The sequence below is a fragment of the Labrus bergylta genome, chromosome 2, assembly GCF_963930695.1.
Source record: "Labrus bergylta chromosome 2, fLabBer1.1, whole genome shotgun sequence".
Lineage (NCBI taxonomy): Eukaryota > Metazoa > Chordata > Actinopteri > Labriformes > Labridae > Labrus > Labrus bergylta.
The window spans coordinates 20,292,421-20,309,384 of record NC_089196.1 but is presented as its reverse complement, the minus strand read 5'-3'; the positions used below and the strand labels follow the sequence as shown (position 1 = coordinate 20,309,384).

At 38.6% G+C, this 16,964-nt stretch overlaps 1 protein-coding gene across 1 annotated transcript; it reads right to left on the bottom strand.

The window, feature by feature from the left end:
* Nucleotides 1–1,847: 1,847 nt before the first annotated feature.
* Nucleotides 1,848–12,383, bottom strand: krt1-c5 (keratin, type 1, gene c5). The gene is made up of 9 exons (XM_020643984.3): nt 12,240–12,383; nt 11,061–11,455; nt 10,347–10,429; nt 9,406–9,562; nt 7,541–7,705; nt 7,306–7,431; nt 4,240–4,457; nt 3,755–3,783; nt 1,848–2,927 (listed from the first exon to the last, which is right to left on the bottom strand). The coding sequence occupies exons 2-9, from the start codon at nt 11,445–11,447 to the stop codon at nt 2,812–2,814; spliced, it is 1,281 nt and encodes a 426-aa protein (XP_020499640.1). The 5' UTR covers nt 11,448–11,455; nt 12,240–12,383; the 3' UTR covers nt 1,848–2,811.
* Nucleotides 12,384–16,964: the final 4,581 nt, after the last annotated feature.

Below are 16,964 nucleotides of genomic sequence, written 5' to 3'. Positions count from 1 at the left end.
TATGCAGAGCACCTCGGGAAAATTGGGAAAACAAAACAAACGTAATTTAAGTAAGACCACTACCGTATTCATTTGAAGTAAAATCCAATTATCAGTTTAAAACTTGAAAAAAAAAGATGATATAAGCCTACGTGTGTCATTTTTGGTTTTTATAAAAAAAAAAAAAAACATACAATAACTGTGATTGTACGTCAAAACTATAGACAGCATTTGTAAGAATAGGCTACACATATTACAGAGATCTACAATAAGCATTGCTTAAGATTTGTCTAAAATATAGTTTTCATTGTTATCAATTAAACAAAGGACATACAGAGAGAAACTGAACTCACGGAACAAGTTTTAAGAAGACCAAACTAACTGGGTTCTTAATGCACCTGCACTTTACGCTTTTCCCCACAGGGGGGCGATCTTTATTACACATTATAGGTTACAAAGCTGAACCCATAGACTGTAAATATTAAGGCTGAAACAGGATTCAGCGGTGTAAAGGTATTTTGACCCTTTAATGAAATAAAGTACAACAATTAAACTGTAAAAGTAGGCTACTCGATTTGAAGTATATTGCATGCCTTCAAAATCTTGCATAACTCTAAATATGTATGACATTATCATTATCAAGAGTTTTGCTGTCCTGTTTCTGATAAAGGAGGTGCAGGTAGTCACAATGGATCACTATTCATCTTTAACACATTCCTTCTTGTCTCCTCAGTGTGCTTGTAAATCTTGAATATGACCTCATGGGACATCTTAAGTTAACAGACTAATAAAGGGCAGCGTATATTTGAGTTTTACAAGTTTCTCATTGAGGTGATAAAAGGAGTTACATCACTGTTGATGTTGTTGCCCTAGCAAGGTTGTAGTTTAAGGCTAGGCATAATCAGTCACCTTTCACTCTAGGAATGTGTTTTTTTTTAACTTGGTCAAAGTGAAACTTTTCACGCTGGAGTGACAACTTGTAAAATATTTATACTGACAGAAAACTGCAAGTGCAAGCTGAAAGCGCCCCCTCAATATACAGTATATGTGTGTGTGTGTGGTGATTCACAGGTGCACTTAGCAATCAACTAGAAACCCTAAAAGATAATACACATAATGTTACACTAACACATACATTAGAAATGTTTGTATTTATGCCATGTTCTTTTTCCAGATTTACTTAATGCTTTTAAAAAAAACTGTTATTGAAACTTTAATGACAATAACACTGGATTTAATAGAGATTTACATAGAGGGCTACCATGTGTTCTTTTATACAACCTCACCAAACAAACTCACCTGTGTGAAACTTCTCACACACAAAATCCCTGAATCTTTAAACTAAGTCCTTTGTCACAGATGATCTAATTGCATAGGTCATGGGTTTAAAGCAGAGAGTTCACTAGAATAAAAGTTTTCTTTCCAAAAAGTGGAGAACACAAACCTGACACAATTTTTAAGCTCTGTTTGACTGCGGGCTCATTGTTTCCATATTGCTACGACATCTGCCATCACCATCGTGACCCGAATCCCAACACAGCAGCTTTTATTTACAGTAGTTTAGGATTTGGACCTTTTTGTGTTCTTATACGTTTCTCTTTCTCTCGCATGAAATGCATTTTTATTCCAACATTACTTTAATGCCTTTGCTCTCTATGTACATGTGCACACAGACAGACACCGAAACTCAAACCTAAAGAACACAAAAGCCCGTCACCCGATCCTTCAGTATTTAGGTTCTGTAATTTCTGCCCTCTTGGCGCTGAATCTTATGTTACTTTCTGTTCCCTCTTCTGTTAATTCCTCCAATATCAGTCAAAGTTTCTGTTTGGGGTAAAACCTTTTTTTATAAACGACATGCACACATATTTGTTATACACTGTTTTTTATTGACACTGTACATCTGCTTTGGTTGATTTGATTACTTCTTCAACAAATTGACATTGAATTACTTGTATTACTATTTAACAAGGAAACTATCCTGCAAAAATAGTAGATACTACTGCAATAATGCCCCATTTTCTAATAAAGCAATTGTCCCCTAACTGCAAAAAAAAATGTACCTAACATCTTTTTCATAATTATTGAATGAAATACTCTAATACCTTCATATCAGTGTTGAGATAAGCTAATAGGCAGCTGGCTGTAGCTTTATATTAAATACAAAGAACTATATACAATATGCCTTTTTGTATTTAAATAATCCAAACATGAATTGTTCATAAATTAGCATTAGAGGTATTGGTTTATAGATTTAGTTGATTTTGGTCACTGCCAGAATTGTTGTTTTACCTTTCTTTCCAGACTTTATGCTAAGCTAAGCTACCTGGCTATTAGCGTATACCATTTTTACCATGAAGATGAGTGTGGTGTCTATCTACTCGTCTGTGTATTCTCATTGCCTGTGAAATCTCCTTGATGACCTTAAAAAAGTTCTTTGACTGAACACAATTAATCTGATGAGCGATAATAAGCCCCAGAAAAAAAGATGATGTCCTAATTGGCCCATGATTTAAGCTTTAAATCAAATTCCAGCAGATCTACAGATGCTTCTTTGGACTTGTATTATTAAACAGGCTATTCAAACACTTGAGAGAATAGTGATCTGATAACAAACATATATACAGAGAGTTATCATGTTGCTAAAAAAAGACAAACTAATGTATCTGTTAAACTCTATTATTAGTGTATTTTTGTCATGTTTAAGGCAATAAAACACAATACAAAGAGAAGGATAACGTTTTACAAGAAGGCCGTGGTGAGATTTAATCTGAAGCACAGCAGGCACTTTGGGTTTTAGACACATCACTTCTTCTCCAAACACACTTTGGCTCATTTTTTGCGCTCCTCAATCTGCTCCACCTCACTGGACTCATCCACCACCTTTCCATTGATCATAGTTTGGGTAACCACTTTTACAATCTTTCTGGTCCTTACCTCAGGGTCTTCTGTAACACAAAATAAAACCAGGTTTAATCACAAACAATAACAAATGATATTCATCTTTTCTACTGAAACAACAATTAAAATACAATTTAGGTTTTTATTGCCTTTAATTCCCAGATTGAGGTTTTGAATATTGTGCATTACACAACTAATTGTATTTATAAGATGTGGGTAGCTGGTCACACATTTTCTATTTTTCTTCAAAGCTCCTGTAAGAGTCTCAGCTTGAAATAAACTTAAATGTATATTGTTGCCTCTTATTGACCTTCAAAATCAAACAAGACTATCAGCCTTAAGAGTGACAATATCAATATAATTCTTAACAATGTCTGAAACTGTTGCTGGGGTTTAGGTGTCTTACAAAGTGATTAACTGCATGCTGTTAAAACTACATTTTTTTCTTTTACATTTTCAAGGTAGAGATTCAAAGTGAGAGAAAGAAGGATGAGATTTTTTTGTATAAAACATTAATTTTGAACATGTACATGACACATTCAGTAAAGAGATAAGAAGCATTGATTTGTCCACAGGGTTTACCAAAATTAACACAAACCCCAAAGTTCATCGCAGCAGCTTTCAAATAGCCTCAAACTCTTAGCGCTGCCTTAGTTGGTAAAACATGCCTATAGGATGCAGTCGCCATGCAGGCACACAATTCTTCCAATAGAAATACATTAGTGTAAAATCTGTGCTGACTCTAACAATATAAGAGGTAAAATCATGTCCATTTAACAATTCCAATAGATCACTTTTTTTTTTTTTTTTTTACTCAAAATCCTTGTAAATAGCTTTTGTTCCTCATTCAGCAAATGAATAAATCTGAACTTACTTTTAGGAGGAGGAGGAGTTTCTTTCACCCTGTGGGACAAAATAACATCATTATTCAATCCAAAAGAGCAAAGTGCCAAGCAGAGACAGTGTTCCCTCAAGATCTGATACAAGGACACTGAAGAAGAATCACTTCCAAATATGAATCAGCTTGTTAGCTTAGCTTTAGCTCTATACACAGTCAAGTGAGTACAGAGACATCATTTTCAAAGCCATTCACTATGATCAAATATGCACTTAGTGTGCTTAAGAGTTGCTGAGAGGTGTGTTTTGGTAGATTTGACAGATCCAGGATATAGTTTCTCTATTTAACAGACTTTATATAGAAAGTAGGACCATAAAGTGGAGTCAATATGAAGGTGTCCTAGAGTCTTTACTGCTATGCTAAGATATAAATTGTGAATATGATCTATATTGTTATAGAAGTGTATGTAGTTATCAGTGGTTAATGGTTACAAGGGTTTTGCTTTTGCAGCCCTCTCTTACATTTCCTCTCCCTCCAGCAGCCTCCTGTACGTGGCGATCTCCATCTCCAGGTTCTGTTTGATGCGCAGCAGCTGTTCGTAGTCAGTCTTGTTGCGCTGCATGTCCAAACGCAGCTGAGACAGCTCGTCCTCCAGCTGAGTCAGTGTGGCCTGAAGGCGATCCATCTCCACCGAATACTTGTGGCCTGTTTCTCCAAGGTTTCCTTCCAACACGTTCACCTGTTAACAGGACCAACAGGTAAGGATCGGTGACTGGATATTAGTTTCATATGCTACAAAACAATGAACAATGGAGCAAAGGGTTAGCTTCACCTAAGTGAAGATATACACAAGTCAAACAATAGAAAAACTATTCATTTCTTGTTTAAAAGGTGCATCCTTATTATTATTATTCAGTTTGCTCATGTTGGGGCAGCTGAAAACTGTAAACCTTTAAAAGTTGTACATATTTAGAAATTCTAAAGACAAAGTCAAATGATGATTCATTTGGAGTCCTGTTTCAGGTAGTTTCAGAACACATTCCAGTTCAGCCAGAGGATATTTGGGTCACATATTCCCCTTTTGTGCACGAGTCTTTGTTTAAAATCATACTATAAAACAGAGACACGGATATTAGCTTTGAGTTAAGGGACAGTATTTACCACTGGAGGGTTTTCTATTTTCATATGCAGTTAACCATTTATATAAATGATTAGAAAGCCAAGTTTTACCAAACAGTAGCAAATTGCTGCTGGGATTACATTTTGGGCATTCCTCCCCATTGGCTCTAAACACAAACAGTTACCCTGAATTGCCATGAATACAACAAGAGCCCTTTCAGTTTTATTGGTGAACACTACTCTTACTACAGATATGATACAAATAGAAAGTAACCAAAAGGTTTCCTATTCTTTGAGATTATCCAATCAAATCTGCAGAGACTTAAGTGATTCAGACACCTAGATGAACTTAAGTCTATGGTTCACTTCACAACGTTAAGCTCTGTCTTTGTCACCGAGGTCAAACCAAAGCTCAAAGACTTAAACACTTCTTAAAGCTGAAGGAAACCGCAGAGTTTGGTCATAATTCTCACGGGGTTTATGAGCATCTAACATCACATTATGAAGTCATTGAATGCTTGTAAATTCACAAAGGTGCACATTTAAAGGCATAGTTAAAAATAAAACTAACTATGATACTGTTGAGCTCATCCATTCACGACCCCTCACAAATCACCCAGAGACACTACAGACTGTCAGCACCATAATATCTATGCATTGAATACTGTGTGCTCAATATATAGAACAAATATCAATGATCTATTACCTGCCTTCACTGAGGAAGTCCACACACTGTTTGATCTGTGGGCACATGTAACAGGAATACAAAACACTTCCTTGTTGGACTCAATGTCTTGTCGCTTTGATTGATTACTGGAGCAGAAAGACATTGCTGTGTACACTGTTCCACTACTAGCTCTTTGTTGACCAAGAGAAAGCAGCTGTTACCTTTAGAAAGGTCTGACTTGTATACTGTGTACAGAAGACAAAAGGTGAGGAGGGGGTTTGAGCTCTAAAGAAGTAGAGGAATGGTTGTTAAAGTAAAACTGGACTCATCTTTGCAAGTTCAAACAGCTACAGAACAGGGTCTATTGGGGTTCAGCGTACGCTTAACCTGATGTGGGATATCTTACAGTCTTAGTTCTTGTTGAAGAATCTTCTCTTGTTATACCTTCTCATAGCTAATGCAAGAGTTTGAGTGGAGCTCAAAACTGAATACAGAGGTGAGGCTACCTAGTTTAGATAGATAGATAGATAGATAGACAGATAGATAGATACCTTATTGATCCCGAAGGAAATTCAAAGCATCCAGTAGCAGGTGACAGAGACATACATGACATGAAACATTTGTAACAAATTAACCACAAACCGACGCCCCCCTCTCATACATATATATTAACCCGAAAAAAAAGATTGAAAGAATACCCCTAGATGAATCAATCTTAAACCTGTGCAATTAAAGATAGACTTATACAAGAAATGTACACAACCCGTGCAGGCATAAAAAATATTATGTGCAATTTAAACAAGAACCTATTAACAGTTGAGGAAAAAAATCTGTAATTATACCTTAACATGAAAATATATTTAAAAAAAAAAAGAAAAAAAAGTGTTTCTAAAAAAGTTTCTGTAACGTTACCTATTTCCAAGTTTAGACAAAAAAAAAAAATTGTGACAACCCCCACTGCTGAAAAATGAAGCCAATGCAAAAGTGCAAAAAAATAAAGTGTCCACTTGAGGCTGACTGCAAAAGCCCATAAAGTCACGTACTACTCATGTTAAAAATGTCCATTTTGATGGAAAAAATAAACATGTTTACAGCCTGGTACAGGACAACTTTGGTCTGAATAGTGCATGCCTTGTGGCCATTACTGCGAGTTGTAGCTGTTTGCCAGGAGGTCGTGGGCAATCCTCAGCACACCCTCTTTGTCTGATATTAGTTTGTTGGTTAAACGTAAAATTAAATTCAGTTCAACCAACTAGTCTAAAGACAAGAAAACAGTTCAAACTAAGCAAAATGTATTCAAAATTATCCACGGGGAAAGAATATAATTTGCTTTGCAGAGTGTGGCTAACATTAGCAGCGCTAGCACTGCCAGCCTTCCGTTTGTCCTGCAGCTTAACATCTGAGTTGGAGAGCACAGAGAGCAGGCGTGGCCACAGCCAGTGTCTGTAGCTACAGTCCCGGCTAGTGGCTTGCGTTTTAGTTTGAGTATTACATTTGACAGGCATTGAAGGGCAAACTATTAATAATTCATTTAAATGACTAGTTATTCTGGTGCTGACTGGCGAGTGTGATGACATCAAACTGTTTACAGTACTTGACTAACTAGTTGGAGACAGCATTTTCAACATGGCAACCGCCATCATTAGACCTCAAAACTCCCTTTATGTAACCAATGGGTGATTTCATCGAGATTCCATCTATCTTAATATATGATACAATTCTTGATTAAAATGCTTGACTTACATAGGTGCACATATTCAGACTTAATAAATCCACCATGTGTTTATTTTGTGTACTGCACCTGTTTCCTAAGGCTGTCCAGTTCAACCTCGAGAGCCTGCAGGAAACGACGCCTCTCACTGAGCTCACTTTGGGCACATCGCAGAGCCTCGTTGCTTTCTTTCACCTCCGACTGCACTGCCTCTAACTGCAAACACACACACACACATGTATATAACATCTTGTTTAATAAAAGCAAATGACAGAACAGAAGAAAACAGCAAAATCACGTAGCCTAAATGTATCCAGGAACTGACCTTCTTAAGGTACCAGGCCTCAGCATCCTCCTTGTTCTTGCGAGCGATTCCCTCGTACTGGACCCTCAATTCAGCCATGGTGGCCCCCAGATCTGGACCCTGAGCCGCATCCACCTCTACACTCACCTGCTCAGTGGCCAGACGTGCCTTTAGTGCATTCATTTCCTATCATGATTTCAAGAGATCAAAAGGTCAAGCTGTGTTAATGCAACATCTTAATTTCTACCATCACATTAAAAACAGGTTGGATCATTTGGAAACACTTGGGAGTGGATGATAAGTATCCAAAAAACTTCTTCATCAGTTTGACAACATGTGCAACACAATAAAAATACTGGAACACTTAAAGGAAGGCAGACAGCAATGAAAACTGTTCCATGCTTTAGGAACACATCCTGACATAATTGGAAACCATTTGCTATATTAAAGCTTTCAGCAAATGTTCTACATTTTCAACAACAAAATGGCTGTGACTGAAACCACATACTTTCATTCTATGCGTACTAAATATGACCTCAGATTGAGTATGTAGTATGTTCCAGAATCATAGTGTGAAATTGTATTCGTAATTACCGTGTGAATATTTCTAGAATCTGTTTACGGACCGACGGTCACGCTAGCTTGGTGATAGCTTATTCAACATAGCTCAGACCAGAAATATTTGTTTGATGAAGTCCCTTGACCCTTAGATCCTGTAGTATGTACTGTAGTAGGCAGTACATTAATATGTGGTTTAGAAACACAGCCAACGCCAATCCTTACCATGTTCATTACTTTTAACAGTTTCTCACTTCTCTATTGTTACATTTTTGGACGAGTTTGTGTAACTATGTCAAAGGAATGTACATTTTGGAACAAACTTAGGGCACCTCTTTAAACTATTATTAATAAATGTCAATACACCTACAGCTGAAAGGTGCCTTATTTAAGCAAGAATTAAACTGTAATTAAAATCATATAGGCAGCTGCCCACTTAATAACCTTGTTGATATGTTGGCTAGGCTATTACTGCCCATTTAGTTGAATGGTTGGCTTGTGGGGGCCATTAGGGATCAAGTGGTAGAGTAGGTAGTGTTGCTGTTGTCAATACCTGGAGCTTACAGGAACGGAGCCTGGGTATGTTGAATGTGGTTATGTCATTTGGGTTGTGGTAGCCCCTAAGTGCCATGGGGTACGTTATGCAAATCATCAGTAGGGCATTAGTTTTAGAGGCGCAATGAGATAGGAAGGTGTTTCATCACTGAGCGCTTATCCTCTTGAATTAGGGCAAAAGTATCTTGTGTTTATTTCAAGAAGAGTGTCCTTTGTTTTTCTTCTTTCATGTTTGGTCACCTCAGCCTCTGCTAGATAAACCTTCATATACAAAAATAAAGTCTGCAGGGAGCAGAGCAGCACCTGCCAGGCTCAGACTACACCCGGGACACCACACCTGTCTAAACACACAATATGTGACTGGATGGGCTCCAACACTCCTTCTGTGTAGGATGTACAATAGGGCTTGTCTTGCTGTCTTGAAGCACCACTGGGACAAAGAAAGAGGGCGTGTCCATACACATTATCATATTTCAGATACTGAATACTGTAAATCCATCCGCTACAGCACTGCTTTATATCGAACTGTTGCTGCTGTGCCAGTGATAGAAAACTGGACTGGAATGTGTTTTTACTCTGAGGGTTTTGGATGTATTTAATCATATCCAGTCAAAGGACATGAGCCTTTAAGCAGTTCAGAGGACCCACTGTGCTTCAGAGACATCTTATATTTAAACACCACTACACTTGACAACTTGTAAAGCGATTACCTTGACGAGCAAACACTCATTTATCATTCCTGACGTGACCTTCACCATGTGCAGACATCTCACCTCGGCGTGATTCTTCTTGAGGAAGTAGAGCTCCTCCTTCAGGCTGTCCAGGTCTCCACGCAGGGTGCTGATGATCTGGTCGTGATCAGACTTAGCTCTCCTCAGAGCCTGACAGTCCCTTTCCACCGACTGGCACAAGCTGGCCTCTGCCTCCCATCTGCGAAAAAAAAAAGAATCACATCATCACAATCATTACATCTGAAACAGAGACAGGCATCAGAAGGCTCAGAAAAGTCTCGTAAGTGGACCCTGATGTAAAATTATTGGGCCGTGCTGTTTTATTGGTAATCAATGATATATTATATTACCACATAAAAAAACAAAAACAAATCATCTCTGTTGGTTTGAAATTGACTTGAAGGTTATATGGGCAGTGAGCGGTATATTCTTTGATCCAAATGTGCCGAACAGTTTGTGAGGATCTTAGTATTTAATTTAATAACCTGTTATCAACCTTTAGAGAACTAAATTTACTGTTGAATGTACATTTTTGTGTTTAAAATTTCTTAATTTTCATCGTAACGTGTAACAACATTTTACATTAAAGTATTTGGGTGGAGAGTACAATATATTTTTAAAATATAAAAGGAGCAGACCTAGAGAGTTTAGAGCACTTGGCTGTTAATCCCATAAATCACTGCCAATTGATGTATTGCTGCTTCACATCGGACCACAGAACATACCATCGACACGCTGTGAAAAACACAGGCAGTGGGGGTGTACCTTTACTCCACCGCCTTTCCCTGCTGCTCCATCCTCACCTAACACATCCTGCACTCACTCAAACGACACGGTCGCCGGCTCCTGAGCAGAGCGTGGGAATGAGGCTCTTATTTCGCAGCCTGACATAAAGGTCATTTATTCACACAGCTCTGCAGTCTGGAGCTCCCATGTGAACACTCACACGCGAGTAAAAGAAAGAACCTCTGTGTGACACTCACTTGACCCTGAAGTCGTCAGCAGCCAGCTTAGCATTATCAATCTCCAGCATGATGCGCGCGTTCTCCAGCGTCCTCTTTCTCACCTGAGTGGGGAACATGGTTGGAAATGAAAACATCATGGAGGACTGGAGATGATTTTTGTTTTTTGTCATTCTGCTTATCTGAACCCATTAGCTGCAGGAGCTTGGTGCTTCTTCTCATATCACTTACAACAAAGTTCAAGATGGACAACTAAGTCTTGTACAGGTTTACTTAATCTCATTGTCAATTTGTCCAAGTGCATTTTTTTGACAACCAAAAAGAAAGAAAAAGAAAAAGTAGAACGATTAATAAACAGGATGGATAAAAAGATAAAAGGATCCGTTAATAAAGAATAAGAAACCTATGCAGTATTTAGTCATCTAATCGCAGGAAGGTTAAAACATTTGAATAGCAGTGATTTTTACAAGCAGGTCAAGCAGAAGACGCCTGAATATTTTCACCTTACTGAGAAATCTTTCAAAAAAATAATTCAGATCTTTGTTTAATTCCTATGATGACCCAAGAACATATTTTAACAATGCTGTTTAGTCTGTTTCTATTTTAAGCGAAGAGGATGTGAACCCAAAGGAGAATAAAATAGTTTTTTTTACTGCCTTCAGAGTTTTAAAACACTGGCTTTAAAGGTAAACTTGGAGAAAAAGAAATCTTGGACCTGACATCCTGGTCACTTACCTCCTGTCCGATGGCATGTGCCTGAGCCATCAGGCCCTCGATGTCATGTCCTTTTGGAGCCCTCTCCAGCATCAGCTGCTTGATCTTCACCTCCAGCTCGCCGTTAGATCTTTCCAGCGTGCGAACCTTGTCCAGGTAATTTGCAAGTCGGTCGTTCAGGCCCTGCATGGTCTCCTTGTCGCTGGCGCCCATACCGAGCCCGTTGAAGGAGAGGCCGGTGCCCAGCATGTTGAGGCCGTTTCCCATAGAGACAGAGCGGGACAGGGACAGTGTGCTGACAGGGACCTGAGGTTTGGAGCGGATGCTGCGTCCGCTGTCCCTCACAGACACGCTGGAGAAGGACGGCTGACGGACCGAGTAGCTGCGCACAGAGAGCGTGGAGGCCATGGTGTCGTCTGCAGAGGATTCCAAGTGAAAGTTTTATCAGTGGTCTTAACAAACTCAACCTTTTTCATTGACAGGCACAGAAATGGAACAGAGAGCCTTTGTCTTAATTAACATGTTGAAACGTGTGTGATGAATGAGACTAAAAACAGACAATAATGAAAAGAAAATCAAAGTCAAAAAATCAATTTTACATCAACTTTGCCAGTAATTCTTAAAAAATACATACAGTTGAAATTCTTTTTGTCATTTGAAGGCTCGCTCCACTTGTTTAGCTTATATCTGTACTGGTTATTGTTTAATATTTGTAATTTGACATCTATAATCATTTTGGGGTTTTGCATCTCACTGTGGTCATTTTTGCAAAAAAAACCCCATTTGATTGTAGTTTGTGTCTTTCAGTAGTCCTTTTGTGTCTCTCTGTCTCAGTATTTCTGTTGCATCTCTTTATTATGCATTTAAGCAGTCATTAGATAAAACTTCAAACAAGATCTGTTAAGACATTTTAAACTGAGATGAGAAGGCTCATTCTTGGATCCATAACTCAGGATACATTCTGTACAGGCCCTGGGGATGAGATCGTTGTTTAACATAGTAATCCACAGATAGTAATTATGATGCTTCTGTGCTTGTTTGTAAATGATTGAATATGCATAAGCAGCAATAAAGCTGAGCTATTAGACCTCCTGACATTCATTTCAGGGTCAGTCTCTTAAGCTTTTAATCTCCAGTGTGAATTTGAATTTTTTTTTAGCTCATTCAGCAACAAATGAGGAAGAACAAAAAAGTACTCACATCAAGCTCAGTTCTTCAGCAGGTCTTCTGTTGTGCTGCTCGGTCACGTCTGGACCCTGACGGTGGGAGTAAGAACTTACAGGTGAGCTTGGCTGTGGGAGGCACAGACTGTTTTGTCAGGGCGGAGCCGCTGACTGTGTGTCCAATCAGACAGCAACACAGCAACAAACACGAGGATACAACCTGACACCTTGTGGAGGTGTTGAAAAAATAATAATGGAGGAGCAAATAAACTACACCTGTCTGTGTCTGAACCTGAAATGCAGCTTATTGTCTGCAGCTTTAAAGGTTTGCAAACATCAGAAGCTGTTAGTTCATTCAAGTGTAACTCCATTATCCAATGAAGGAAAGTGATCATGTATTTACAAACTATTCTGTGTGCATCTACAAATGATTGTTTCATTCTGTTATTTGGTGTGTTCCAGTAAATTGAAACTGCACTTTTTAAAAGATGTAAACTAATGGATGTGCTCTATAAGTTATAAAAACAAAAGCACAGGTTTGAGTCACTACTTTATAAACAGTAAATTCGGTGTTTTATCTCCTCTTACATACAACGTGACATTTTGAGCTACACTTTTCCCCGGCCTTCATGCAGTGACACCAGCTTTCACCTGCATGCAGAAATCTGGAGGACAAACTGCTGTGTCCAACTCTGACTCTGCAGGCTCCAAAGTGATCCCATTGAGCGCGCTCACAATGCACTGAGCGATGTGAGACGCCAGCCTCACCTGAGGAGTGCCCTGTGGGATGAGGGGAGACTCAAGAGGAAGCAGGAACAATGGAGGGACAGAAAGAAAAGAAAGAGAAGACCCCTGAGAAATGCAGGGCGTGGGTCTGGCTGAACTAGAAACCCGGGCAGACAGAAACTCTGTTATAGGCTACACAGTATGTAATCCTCTCTAACTGTATTGTAAAATTCCTCTGCTGAGCATTATTCTCTCTGAGGGATCGGATCACACAATGACACTGACCTGGTTTAGTTGCCTAACATGCCTCTCGCTCCAACCAGCAATGCACACCTCTGCACTGTGCACACACACACACACACAATCACAAAACAGAAACACTGCTGAGATCATACACGTGATCAAATTCAGACTTCAGAAGCAACTAGATGTAATTCCAGGTTTGAACGCTGATGTTCACATGTTGTTTACAGTGGAGACACTTTAAGGCTATTCAGCTTTCCACAATGAGACAGAATCAGGTCCAACATGGTCTAAAAACTGTTTAACTCTTGTTAAATGTAATATTTATAGGATGACATTTGTGCTAGGTTTTTGTGAAATTACAATCTGCCCTTACAACAGTGCAGTCATTACTTACTGATTATAGCATGTCCTTGCGGTCCTGATGTATGTACAGCCAAAGTTTGAGTGTCATTAATCTAGCACTGCACTGATGTACTTATTCTACTTACTACCTATCTACACCATCAGATTAATGACACAATCAGCAACTTATTATGTTGTAACATTATGCATAAAGGTCAGACTTAATTGAACGCTGGTTGAAGTGTGAAAGCTACCCCAAAAAAATCAGCTTAAAAAACAAACAAAGAAAGGTCATTTTATTTAACATGAATTTCAGCATCCTGAAAAAGAACCTTGGCAAATCTTTTACTTTACATTACTTTCAGTTACAATCCTACAGGAATTTCACTTATAATACCTCTTCTTCACTGTTGTGATAGGTTTATTTATAAATATGTTTTAATATATTTGCATCGTCATCTGTTGTCATGCCTTTCAAGATAGGGATTAATGCTTTTATTCAGTAGATAATGGCATTACATTTGAGCCCTTATTTGGCAAAAGACTCCAAATAAGAATGCATAGACATACTGCCACCCTGTGGACAAATCAGATAACATATTATAGAGATCAGTTACAAACACATAGGCCTCTTCCTAATGTTGTATTGAACAACAGACTATATGCACAGTACAGAGCTGACAGAGAAAATATCTATCTTTTCAGATTTAACTTAAATCAACTGATACAAAGTTTAATATGTCGGCTACTTATTAGATTCCAGATTTTTACATGCTCATACAGATGGGCAGTGACTAGTAAAAACATATTATATAAGTGTATTATTACTTTGAGGGGGGTGGAGTGTCTGTCTGTTATTGGGAGTTGCCTGAACATTAAGTAATTTCTATTTTCTTAATTATTGATTTTATACAGTATAAGTTCAGACCCTGAAAATCTTTTTTTCTTTAAATAAAGGACAATGTGACTTTAAAAATTATTTGGCAATCTCTTAAGCTATTAAAAGCTAATTTTTGAAGACTTATATATGAAATTCTGAATAGATCTGTGCAATAACAGTCCTTTCTGCCTCTAACATGTTTCAAAAGAGGAATTTCAATTCTGCTCCACCTTCTTATAAATCAAACTAAAGTGCAGTGATATTTCTAAAGATGTTATCGTTCCCCCAACATAAACATATTCTGGGAACCTGCCGTGGGTCCTGTGTTTATTTTTGCACAGTGCACGTTTGGCAGCCAGCATGGGTGAAGTGAATCATAAGTTTCAGCTATTTCCTCCTCCAGCCCACATGTGCTACTGTACCAATCACAGTTTACACACGAACAAAGTTTCTCTGTTTGTTCCTCTGAATTTCTATTGCACACTATTTACAGACCCACAGTCCAGAGTCAGAGCAATTCATTGTTTGTGTTGTCTTTGTTTAGAAACTTGATACTGAATTTAGTTGTGTTGAGCTTTTTTAGCCCAGGGTCAAATGGCAGGCTGTGTAACATCCACATTCAAATTAAACTCTCTTAGCCACAATGTGAATTCATGGTGGTTCAGTTTGAGTAGGCACAGGACATTTGGCCTCAAAAAAAATCTTACTCATGTCAAGTGACGCTAACACTGTTGTATTTGGACATATAGGGCCTCTTTTCAGTTTTTTAACAGCAAGATTCACTCTTAGATTGTGAGGAGCATTTTGATTTTGGGGAGGATAGCACTCAAAGAATGTGTAAGCTGAGTAGCAAAGAAGCCTGAAATAACATTTTAAACAATCAGGAATAAGAAAGGAGACATCCCCTAATTCAGAGGACAACAATTCTGTCTCAGGGATTTCTTAATGTTAAAGATATTTAATTTAAATTGGAGTCAAAAAGTAAACCTACAGAATTACATTCATGTGCATTTTGTGAAGGCAAAACAAAACAGATTGTAAAAATTATATTACAAATGAAAATAGTATTACAAAAGCAGATCAAGACAAAACAGTCAATACTGTTGCGGCTGTATACTTCCCTGCGCTGTTTGTCCCTTCTCCCTTTCTGTTGTTTCCAGCCCAGGTGAAGATGATTGAACAACGAGGCACACCTGGCCTCAGAGCTCAAAAGAGCAGTGCTGCGTTCAGGGAAGGAGAGGCTTTTGAAGTTGGGACTGCTGTGCTACTCAGTCAGGGATTGTCTGTTGTGTTTTGTCATAAATCCCTTGATTTTGACTTGGTTAAGGTGTTTTGAATGTTTTATTTGGTCAATATGTGGTTTGTTGTTTGCTGCACAGGTTAGCCTTATGGTGGGGTGTAACAATACCAAAATATCTCATGTCATTGGATTGTCTATAGCCTATGGTGTTTTAAGTGAAACAGTATTATTAAATATTTCAGAATCTTACAGATCCTTTCTTTTATTTAGTGAACTTCTCCTATTTAAGAGATTAAAGTAAGATATTATTGAGCTCATGAGCCATAAAGATTCTTTGCATGGCACCATCAGTTTAGTCAAAAAATGTCCTCAAGTACAGCGGTAAAAGAAGTCCATAAAAAATCAGGAGACTCTGCCAGCATATGGCAGTATCTGAAAAAAACTTGAGAAGAAGAGTGGGGAGGGGGGGTGATGAAGATGGGCCACATTGCAATCTTCCACAGAGGTTTTGTTGACTGTTATGCAGGAGGAGAGCTCATCAGTGTGAAGGAGAGAAACGTGAATACGCAGAGACAAGGGGCACTGCAGTGTATCTACTCATTAGGCGGCCGAAGCTGTAATTCAGAGAGCGAGCGGCTCTGCAATCAGGGGCCTATTCATTAGCATGGGGGGCCCGCTTTCATCTGTAACTACTTGAAGCTGCCAATCACCCAGGCAGACGCATGACATGATGACAAAATGGGGCGGCTTAAATGCCAAGGGATGCTTGTGCATTGGGAGAGATGTGCATAAATGCTGCCTCAAGCGCTTGTATCTCATAGGGTCTTTAATGGGGAAGAAATGCAGGTTTTTACAGTGTAGTGCTGGCAGGTGGCCCAAACTGTGTCAGCCTGATAATCATCTCTCTGCTCAGCATGAAACTAGCTTTTGTTCTCAGATTTCACAAGGAGGAGCATTGCTTTTACAGAGCAGTTTTTTCCTCCTAAATTGAATTGATTGGAAGTGATTGATTCGGGAAAAAAAAAGTTTGATTCAAAGATAAACTTTAGAAAAAAATAAAAGCTTACTCCCTCTTACACAGATATTCAATCTACTACAGGAACATACAGATAGTCAACACACTTATGTCAGTCTACATTTGGGCATTTTAACTTAATCTCAGAGTGGATCAGCAACCAGTGTGAGCTGTTTTCATATGCTGTAGTTCTGCTCCTCTGAGTTGCTGGGTCAAGCTGTCGTAATTCTGACCTTTCTGCTCCTCCAAATCATTCAGATCTGAACAAGGAGATCACAGTCTTATGATTTGAATGCCCACTTTTTCAAATCAA